Source organism: Lipotes vexillifer, unplaced genomic scaffold (assembly GCF_000442215.2).
Source record: "Lipotes vexillifer unplaced genomic scaffold, Lipotes_vexillifer_v1.1 scaffold496, whole genome shotgun sequence".
In the NCBI taxonomy this organism is placed as follows: Eukaryota; Metazoa; Chordata; class Mammalia; order Artiodactyla; family Lipotidae; genus Lipotes; species Lipotes vexillifer.
In genome coordinates this window covers 1,524,534-1,534,966 of record NW_006786690.1, presented here as the reverse complement: position 1 = coordinate 1,534,966, position 10,433 = coordinate 1,524,534, and the positions used below count along the sequence as shown (strand labels likewise).

General features: G+C 53.2%; 3 protein-coding genes across 3 annotated transcripts in view; 2 read left to right on the top strand and 1 right to left on the bottom strand.

Moving 5' to 3' along the window:
- The window catches only part of CEP85 (centrosomal protein 85), a 25,214-nt gene extending 19,979 nt beyond the window's left edge, over positions 1-5,235 (top strand). The window contains 5 exon segments of the mRNA XM_007459118.1: positions 84-198; positions 1,127-1,177; positions 3,811-3,924; positions 4,456-4,681; positions 5,075-5,235. Of these exon segments, the coding sequence (XP_007459180.1) occupies positions 84-198; positions 1,127-1,177; positions 3,811-3,924; positions 4,456-4,681; positions 5,075-5,235 (667 nt within the window).
- Positions 5,236-8,028: 2,793 nt separating this feature from the next.
- Positions 8,029-9,480, top strand: SH3BGRL3 (SH3 domain binding glutamate rich protein like 3). Its single transcript, XM_007459117.1, has 3 exons — positions 8,029-8,168; positions 8,755-8,922; positions 9,037-9,480. The coding sequence occupies exons 1-3, from the start codon at positions 8,121-8,123 to the stop codon at positions 9,100-9,102; spliced, it is 282 nt and encodes a 93-aa protein (XP_007459179.1). The 5' UTR covers positions 8,029-8,120; the 3' UTR covers positions 9,103-9,480.
- Positions 9,481-10,165: 685 nt separating this feature from the next.
- The window catches only part of UBXN11 (UBX domain protein 11), an 18,045-nt gene continuing 17,777 nt past the window's right edge, over positions 10,166-10,433 (bottom strand). Inside the window, 2 exon segments of the mRNA XM_007459116.1 lie at positions 10,166-10,322; positions 10,403-10,433. The exon segment at positions 10,403-10,433 is cut by the window's right edge and continues 9 nt beyond it. Coding sequence (XP_007459178.1) covers positions 10,166-10,322; positions 10,403-10,433 — 188 coding nt within the window.

Genomic DNA, 10,433 nt, shown 5'->3' with positions numbered 1-10,433 from the left:
TCTCCTGCATCGGCAGGCGGACCCTCAAGCACTGCGCCACCAGGGAAGCCCTCAGAGTTCTTTAAGAGGCCACTGTTTTTCAGCCTGCAAGATAAGCACTGTGTGGAGGCGGCCAGTGGGGAAGATACAGCTCAACGGGGAGAAGGTCCCCAAGTGGAAATGGAGTCCTGGCAGAAGGAATGTGATTCCCTTCGAAAGGTGACTGAAGGTGTCCAGGCTGTAACGGGGTAGGCTTAGGAAAGAAAAGATTGGGTATTGGTAGGGAACCATGAATTTCTGACCCTGAGCCCTCTAGGATCTGCTGCCCAGAGTTTTTCTCTCTTTCTGAGAAGTCATCCCTGCATAATAAATTTGCATTTTAGATATTGATCCTTATGACTGGCAAGCAAAGTTAGGGAAGGACGTGCCTCTGAACATCCAAATTTATATGCTCCAAAATGGTACACTGAAGCTTGGTGCACTTTATTCATGGCTCAGGCCCTATTCAGAACCTCTTGCATTGGGCAAAGTTCTACCCAGTGAGGGGGCTCTAATTCAGCAGAGAAAAAGGAGCTCGGGGCCTAGCATTGAGACTGGTTGAAGGTCAGCACAAAAGAAGACCCAGAAATGGTTCAGAGAGTACCTGAGGTCTCAAAGGACAGGAAACTAGGCCTGTTTAGGTTCTCTCCTCGAACAGTCAGTGTGACCAAAGCTATAAGTAATGATAACTGTCATAGCCCTGGATAGGACGAGCTTCATTAAACTGAATTTTCAGTCATGTCCTTTACCAAAGAACCAGAATATACACTGGCTGTATATGAAGTTGATTCTACTGGCCTACAATCATCAGGGTGAGGGTGTCTCTCCACCCGACTTCCCCATGGTGGTCATAGGTCCACACTACATTCCTCTTTGTTTAAATCTCTTTGTGACTAGAGCACAGGAGTGTGAAGCTAGTTAGCTAGGATAGGGAGTCTGGGTTATTTTTCTGTAGGTAGAGCTAACTTGTCTTCACTCTGTTCTCACTATTGACTGGCTATAGCCAGTTGGGCTAAGAGCCAGACCACAGATCCTAGTACAGCCTCTTGCCCTCTGACCTCACTATCAGCATGTGCTTACAGCCTTCCTTGATAACTTTGCCTTTCAGATTGTGGAGAAGCAACAGCAGAAGATTGATCAGTTGCGTTCACAAGTACAGGTGAGCTGGAGTCCTTGGGACATGGTGGGCAGGACTTAATGATGGAATTTCTAGAATTCACCCAACACTCTTCTCTGCCATGCAATTTACTCGGTGTTAGGAGCACAAGAATGAGACCCAGTCAGTGCTTTTAGCCTACATTCTTGTCGGGAAGGGGTTTTAGCACAGTACTGTTAGAGCATCCATATTATCCTGGGGGAGCATAGAAGAGTCAGTGGAAGTAGGGAGGTCAAGGAAGGGTTTCTGGAGATCATGAGCCTTCTTTTTTTTTTTTTAATTAATTTATTTTTGGTTGCATTGGGTCTTCGTTGCTGCACACGGGCTTTCTCTACTTGCGGCGAGCGGGGGCTACTCTTCGTTGCAGTGTGCAGGCTTCTCATTGCAGTGACTTCTCTTGTTGCGGAGCACAGGCTCTAGCGCGCAGGCTTCAGTAGTTGCAGCACACGGGCTTAGTAGTTGCGGCACGTGGGCTCAGTCGTTGTGGCTCGCGGGCTCTGGAGCGCAGGCTCAGTAGTTGTGGCGCACGGACTTAGTTGCTCAGCGGCATGTGGGATCTTCCCGGCCCAGGGCTTGAACCCATGTCCCCTGCATTGGCAGGTGGATTCTTAACCACTGCGCCACCAGGGAAGCCCTCATGAGCCTTCTTGAAGGAGGAGGAAGGGTTAGCCAGTCAATGAGGAGGCACAGGATAGGATGGTATTTCCTGATAGAAGGAACAGCATGGGTAGGAACATGAAGGCATGAAACAGCAGGGTTTGCACATGGAGCTGCAAGCAGTTTGATATTGCTGAAGTAAGGTGATAAATGGAGAACTGGGCTATGGGAGGGCTGGGACTGTTGAACTAAGTTAGCTTTTATTCTTTAGGTAGGTGATGGGAATCTACTGTAGTATTTAATTGGGGCGTGATGTGGTCAGGTTTGCAACTCAGGCTTGACTGTGGAAGAATATTGGCACTTGGAGAGTTACAAGGCTGGAGGCCAGTGGACTGTAGCAGAAATCCTAGTGAGAGATGATGAAGGATGATGCATAAGGCAGCGTCGCAAGAAGGAGTTGTGAGGGGACAAATTTAAATGAACTTTAGGAGGTAAAATTGAGAGGAATCAGTGACTGATAGAATGTAGGAGGTTGAAGAATAAGGAAAAATCAAAGACAACTCCTGGTTTCTATTTTGGGCCAGAGTAGGAGTGTCCTTAATTGGGTTCTCCAAGAAATCCTAGGTACAGATTCTCTTTGGATTCTAAAAGGTTTTCACACCAAACAGGAGAGATGCACGTCCACTGAGGAAGAACTGAAAGCTGCAGTCCTACCCTTGCCATTATGTGGGTCTATTTAGTTCACATATTTCAAGTCCTGTAAGGAGATAGTCAAGCCTAGTGAGTGTTTACATCCATTTGTTATTATTATTATTAGCTGCGCTCGGCTTGTGGGATCTTAGTTCCCCGATCAGGGATTGAACCCAGGCCCTCGGCAGTGAAAGTGGAGTCCTAACCACTGGACTGCCGGGGAATTCCCTACATCCATTTAAAATCCCAGGATTTTAGTAGTTTTTAGTGGATCTCAAAGTATGTTTCTTGGAACTCTGAGGTTCCACAGCATTTAAAATAGTATATTTACCCATGATGAGACTTTGGTGGAATTACGTGGATTCAAAATGGTCACCTTGGGTGTTTCATAGTGGTGAGACGTTTTCCTTGGCTGCTAAACTTTTTATTAATACAAAATGGAAAAGTTCAGAAATATTTATACTTTATTTGTTCAAGTCAGTTTCAAAACTGGGGGGAAATTGGAATGAACCAGAATGAGAGGCAGAAGATAACAACTATAAATACCTCCCTCTCCTGACCCTGACGACCCCTACACACAAACGCACGCACGCACGCATTATAACTAGATTAGGGGCCCGAGAGAGTGCTCTCTCTACCCCTTCTCATCTCTGTCAAAAACATTTAATATACGGTATTGTCAAGGGCATTTGGCTGTGAGCTCCTCAAAGACAGGAATTGTTTGGTATTCTTTTTAGTATTCCCAGTGCCTGTCAACAGTAATTGCTCGATAAATAATTGAACTCAACTCAATGGACATTCCTTGCCCTCAAGAAAGTTATGGTCTAGTGGAGGGAGGAATCATGTGCACAGCCAACAAATGTACTCATGAGCCATGATGGAGGTATGAGTAGCAGGGCAATATTAGGATTAATTGGATCTAATTTGCAGATTAAGGAAGGTTCTGGCAGAGCAGAGGGGCATTCTGGGCAAAGGGGAAAGAGGAGTGAGCAACAGTATTGGAACTGTAACCTTTGGGGATGAAGGCCAGTTAGTCGTTCAGTGTGACTGGAGTAGAGGCTGTGTGGAGGGAGGGTAGAAAGAGATAAGGATAGAAAAGTAAGTAAGGGCCAGACTGGCCTAGAATGCCCTGCTGAGGAGCTGGCCTCTATTGCTACCATGGTCAGGGGCTAGAGAAGGGTTTTGATGTGAAGTCACAGATCAGGGCTGTTGTAAAATAATCTCTTAGCAGCAGTGTGTGGGTGGGGTGGAGCTTTACTATGTATATGGTCCAGACCAGAGGCGATATGGTCTGAAGTAGACTTGTTACCCCTGATGTGTTCTCCCATCCTCCTTGCCATGGGATGCAGAGCCTAGAGCAGGAAGTGGCTCAAGAAGAAGGAACAAGCCAGGCCCTGAAAGAGGAGGCCGAAAGGGGGGGAAAGAGACACAGATAAATGTGAATAGCTGGTCTCTGTAGTGAAGCCTGACTCCAATGAGGTGAAGGATTGAAAAGGCAGGACCCAGTGGCCACTAGCTGTCTTGTTGTCTTTCTTGCCTGCTTTATTCCTCTGACACACTCTGATCCGGCTGGCTGGTGGCCACTTTTGTCAGGGTGGCAGGGAGAGATTGAAACCAGTGTCTCCTCAGATTTCACAGTTCACGTTAAACCTTCTCTGATAGCCTGGCTAACAGAGTTGGCTGAGGGACTGGCTTCAGATAGAGTTCCGAGGGGCGGGAGTATCTTCTCTGGTTCCTGAACAGAAACCTGGAGGCTGCTGACTCAGTCTGCTGGGGTGCAGTTTCCCCTCCAGTGCTGCAGCCCTGTGGGCCCAACCTACCTGCAGGAGAAACTAGGCCTGATATTGAGGGGGAAGAGGGGAGTGCAAGGAGGGGGGACATTGCCTTTGACTCATAGCTTCCCCTCCACATACATATATACATATATCCACACTCATGCACAGATACTCTGCTTTTCCCTGGGCCTGGGTTAATGTGCTCGCCTCTCTGCTCAGCTTTCGGTACAGAACCAGGACCTCATTGAGAAGAATCTGACGCTCCAAGAACACCTGCGCCAGGCCCAATCAGGGTCCCCATCTTCATCAGACACGGCCCAGCTGGCATTTGAGCTGCATCAGGAGTTGGCCAGTTGCCTTCAAGATCTGCAGGCTGTCTGTAGCATTGTGACCCAGAGGGCCCAGGGTCATGACCCCAGTCTCTCCCTGCTCCTGGGCATTCACTGTGAGTCCTCAGGCCAGTCTGGGACCCAGGAGAGAGTGGCTTTCATTCTCCTCTCACCCCTATCCACCTTTCCCATCATTAGTGGTAATGTGTGAACTGGGCTCCGTAGACCTGGTCACCACCCTCTGGGAGTTTATGTGTTTTGCAAAGTAGACGTTCGGTAAATCTGTTTTGGAAACAGGCATCCTTATGGGGTACTTGGGTGAAGGGACAAAACACAAACGTGGCCCTTAGGCAGCAAAATTTTAGCCCATTATTCCTAGGTGCTTTTTAAAAAGTGCCGTGTTCCAAGACCACAGGCCTTATGGCACTGCATATCCATACTGCGCTTTCCACAGGAAAGTGTCTCCTGAGTGATTTACTAATAATCTCTCGAAATGCTCTCCTCCCCAGCTACACAGCATGCAGGGACTCAGCTAGATTTTCAGAAGCCGGATGTGATCAGGAGGAAACTAGAAGAGGTTCAACAGCTACGCCGTGACATCGAGGACTTAAGGACCACCATGTCAGACAGATACGCCCAGGACATGGGAGAAAACTGTGTCACACAGTGAGGAATGCTGGGGGTGGGACAGGCTGTATTCCCCAAGGGAGAATCTGGTCTGCTGAGAGCCCGGTCCAGCAGGTCCTGCCCTGACAATCTCTTGCCTCCTGTCTGCTGCTATTCCCAGAGAGAAGGGATGGAGGGGAGGTATGAGCCTGCATCTGGGGCCAAGGGCTGATTAGAGAATTTTGTTTGCCCTGCCCCACTCTGGCTTTGCCTTGTTGGATTGCATTTGTCCTGTCATCCTGATTCACCCTTTGAGGGTGAGTTAATAATTAACTTTTGCAGGTAGACTGGGAAGTCCTCACAGACTGTTTCCCAGTTGCAGGCTGACGTCAAAGGCAAGCAGGCCACTTACCTCCTTTCTCCATCCTTTGGGATGGCTCCACATTCATTCCCACTCCATACCTTGGTCGTGCTGATGCCCAGAGTTCCTTAGAGGGGCCAGGAAAGGCTGAGTACCAGTAACAATGGCCATTTGAGAATGCTCAGGCCCCATGTGCCAGCCTTCCTGGGACCTGAGCGGGCTCTGGGTTTTCCTAGGCCCAGTCCCACTGCTTCTTCCTCAGGGCTCTTGTTCTCATAGATGCCTCAGGGTGATCTATTCCTTAGCAAAGTACTAACAAGAATTGGGAGCCCAAGGATTATAACCAGGGCTTCTTCATCTGTGCTACCATGCCTGTTTACAGGAGACCCCACTCTAGTTGCCCTGTGCCCTTGGGGCCCTGGTCGTGTGGTTAGCACAGCCCTTTCTCCTTTGTTCTCAGGCTGGCCAGGTAGCCCCCTTGAGTGCAAACTCACTCCTCTGGTTCTGGGTTTGGGCAGGATTTTCCCCCAGGATACTGCAGGGCAACTATCAAGCTGCTCACCCCCTTCCCCCTGGGGCTGGGGCCAGTCCCCGGCCTTCTGATTTGTGCCTCTCTTGTGTTTGGGATTGGGGGTCCTTTTCCTTTCCTGCTCTGGGCTCCTTGAGAGTTCAGAGTACCCAGTACAGGTCAGCTTTAAGGTACAACTTTCAGTGTTTTTCGTTGTTTCTTCGGGGCCTTTGGACCCTCTGCTTTCTGGTTTCTCTTGCCGCCTCGTTGAGGGAGCATCTCATAGTTAGTTGTTTGTATCTGGTTGTTGGGCCAGCCCCGGGCCTCCTCTAGATCTGGAGCCAGGCCAAGCCAGGCCGTGTGTGGGGAAGGGGGAGCACTGAGTAGTTCAGGAGTCCAGAGCCAGCCATTAGGAGATTCTTGCTAAGCTTTGGGCTGGCAGGGCAGCATCCTGGACCTCACTTCTGGCCTGAATGAGACTCCTTCATAAGTGTTTTTACAAGTTTGTGTTTTATTTATGGAGTGACTTATCCCTTCCATTCAGAGCAGTCCCACCCAGCCATCCCCTCAGCCTTTGGGCTCCTGCCTCCTAAAGGCAGAGCTGCCTGGTTGGTCTCCACCCTGTATTGGCAGCCCAGCCACCATGCTCACGGGTATTTTTCCTCATAAAGTTTATAAGCAGTTATTTATATGAATCCTTGTTATGTCAACTGGTTTGTATTGCCTATTTTGATTACAAAATAAAAATTTAACAGACTCCTCGGTTTCCCATTGCTTTCCATCACCATCAGCTCATACTCCACCCCTCATTTTGGCTTGTTGGAGCCAAAGCCTGGGTGTTTAGCCAAGTTCTCCAAACAGCAACAAGGAGGGAACTTTGGCAGGTCCAGCCTCAAGTCTATTTCTACCACTTCTGCTCCTCTGTCTTTCTGTGGGGACAGGTAAGATCTCTTCCCACAGCACTTTCTGTTGGGTGAAGCTGCCCTGAGTCACAGAGCAAGTTTGTCATTTTCAGTAATCCTCTGAGGAGGAAGTCTGCTGCCTGTGGGTTGCTGTAAAGAAGTGGCTTCCCCAAGGGCAAGGCAGGACTGTTTGCCTCCAGGAGCTAGGGTTGTCTTCCTGGGCTGTTCTCGGAGCCCTGGACCTGGGAGGACTAATGAGGGGTGTCATGTCCAACCCCAGACAGATGGCTGGGGGTCCAATGTTGGGCTGGTTGCTTCCTCTGCATCCTGTGCCATCTTCTGCGAGGAGTTGGGGTGGGGCTGGGGCCACCCCAAGACCAGCAGTGTATCTTTAACAAGGGCCCAGACTCTCAGGAGTCCTGACACCAACCTCTACCTCCACCCAGTCCAGAACTAGAAACCTCTTTCATACCTTGGCCTCCATCTGGCTCTGTGAGGGTGTGGCCCCATCTCCTGCCACCACCTTCACTCGTCTAAACCTGCTGATCTGAGCGGAGAGGAACTCTGGGGAAATCTCTAATCAGAGGCCCTCCGTGCTGTGGTGTGCCGCAGGGTTAGCTACGTGTGAGTGGCCCCTGGGGCAGTGTGTGCGTGTTGGGGTCGGGGGGCAGCCCGTGAAGCGAGGCTCCCTGGCGGGGGAACTTTAGGTTTGAAAACAGCCCAAGACTTCAAAGCCCGGAGCGGAGCAGCGCTGTCGTGGCACCGGGGGTGGGTAGTTAGTTGGGTGCAGCAAACCCGCGCAAGGCTGAAGGGGAGGCCTCTGCCAAACCCTCACCCACGCCCTCCCCGGCCCTTCCTGCCGTCAGCTCGCTCCCCAGCCTCACACTGTCAGCCCCAGCTCGGAGGGCTGAAAAGGGCGGCCCTGCGTGGGACAGGGGTCCTCGGCGCGCCCGGTCCCCAAGGGGGGCGGGAGGGGGCCCGGCGCTGCGCGGGGCGGGGTCGCGCAGGTCCCGCCCTGGCCGCGCGCCTGTCCGCGCCGCCCATTGGTCCCGAGAGCTATGACTCGCGGGCTGAGCAGGAAGGAAACCGCTCCCGAGCGCGGCGGCCTCGTCTCCAGGCCGTGCAGCTGCTGCCACCGCTACCCCGTCTGCCTGTCGGCCCATCGGCCCATCCACAGCATGAGCGGCCTGCGCGTTTACAGCACGTCCGTCACCGGCTCCCGCGAAGTGAGTGTGCGCCCTGGGGTAGAGCGCTGGTGGTGGTCCTGTTGCTCTGGACCCGGCGCCTGGGACCCGCCCCCAGGGCGGGGGCGGCGAGGTGCTGGACACGGCCTCCTGAGTTGGGTGGGGGCAGGCTCCGCGGCCCCATGCTGAACACTGAACACCTCCTTCGGACATCCTGGGTCGTCTGCACCCCCACTACCAGGCTGATCCTTGACCATGTCCTTATCTTACCCTCCTCCTCCACTGTGTGTGTGTGTGTGTACCTGGGGCGGAGGTGGCGCCTTACCCGTCTCCACCCAGGCCTGCCCTGCTTTCTCTTTTCTGAGCTCCTGGCTCTCCCCACCCTTAATTTATCTCATTTATGTTCACTCTGACTCCCCTCCTCATGGTTGGTGGTCCCTCTCTCCTTCCACACCACCACAATCCTGACTCCTCCTCCCAACTCCTAGTGGCCAGAACCCTTCCCTAGGGCGTGGAGCGGGACAGGGGGACAAAAGCTCCTGGCCACACTCCCTTTTTTTCTGCCCAGGGTTCCCCCCCATAAACCCTCCAGTCTGCTCACTAACCCCTGCCCGCCCTTTGCCCCCAGATCAAGTCCCAGCAGAGCGAGGTGACCCGCATCCTGGATGGGAAGCGCATCCAGTACCAGCTAGTGGACATCTCCCAAGACAACGCCCTGCGGGATGAGATGCGAGCCCTGGCGGGCAACCCCAAGGCCACCCCACCCCAGATTGTCAACGGGGACCAGTATTGTGGGGTATGGGCCTGGGGGTTGGGGGTGGAGGGAAGTGTTGTAGGAGGATACCAGCCAGAGTCAGACCTGAGACAAAGCACCAGCACTCAGGTGATCACCTCTTGTCCCCTCCCCCAGGACTATGAGCTCTTCGTGGAGGCTGTGGAGCAAAACACACTGCAGGAGTTCCTGAAACTGGCCTGAGCCGAGTCAGCCCCCTGGACTCCGTCACCACGTTCCCCCCAGCCATCACCCATGAAGGACCTTGTGACAACTCCCTTATTCCTAACCTTCTGACCTTGGAGCCCCTCCCCCCAACCCAAGACCTATCGCCTCCCCTCTCTAACTGTAGCTTCCTCTCCTCTATTCAAAGGCAACATTCCTTACCCACTAGTCTCAGAAATTGTCTTAAGCAACAGCCCAAGTGCTGGTTGTCCTCAGCCTGGCCCTGAGGCTGCCACACTGCCTGGCACTGGCTGATAGGCACCTTTGTTGGTTCCATTAGCCAGGGCTCTGTCAAAGGCCCCGCAATCCCCATCCGGGAGCACTGCAGAAACAATTAAATGTTCCATTCCACTGGCATCGTGTCTTTGTCTGGTGTGGCCTGGACATCCTGGGTCCCTGCTCTGAGCAAGTCTGATAGATGTGATTGTGCTGAGGCCGTGCTCCCGTGTGGCACCTCTGTGTTCGATTGATAGTGCGTGTGTTTGGATATATGTCCACCACACACATACCTTGTGGACCAACAGTTTCTAGAGAGTGTGGGTGGGTCACCCTCCAGTGCACATGCACGTGATGGTGTCCATTACCTTGGTGTATACTGCACGTTTGCATGCCAGTCAGTAACGCGGCTGTGCCTTGTGGCCACCTGCCTGTGTTCCAGCAGCTCGGCTACGTGTGGGTGTGTCATGGAAGTGGATGCCCAGATGCAGTTCTGTCAGCGTTGGGGCAGTGGCTTTGATGCATAGTGTTGAAGTGTCCCCACGTGCTTGTGGTCCTGCGCGTGTCTGTGCACAGGGATATGTACACTGGCACAAGAGGCGCTGGGCTGGGGCGGGCCCTCTCTCCCCTGGAGCAGCTTAGCCCTTCTGGGCAGAAAGAGGAACCTAGAGGACAAAGCCCCAGCGGCCAGGCCCGCCAGGCCCGCCAGCTGGGGCTCGAGTTACAGAGGGGCGGCTTGGCGCCGCCCCCTCCTCGGCGGAGCTAGTGCTGCTGGGCTGCCCTGCCAAGAGAGCCTCGCAGAGCAGCCGGTGTTGGGGTGGGCGCTTTATTCGGGGCTGGGGGCGGGCGGTGGAGCCTGGCGTGCCCGAAGCAGCAGCGTGGCGTTGGGCACCAGGCCCGCGGCCTGCAGCGTGAGAGCGTCATTGTGGTAGACTGTGGGTGGGAACGTACTGAAGATCTCGAAGGTGGTGGCCTCCACGGCCCTGGGGACAGGGAAGAACGAATCAGGCCGGGTCGTGGGGCCAGAGCCCCACTGCGGCCGCCAGCTGAGCCCCGCGCCCACCTGGCCTGTGCAAGCAGGGTGCGCACATCAC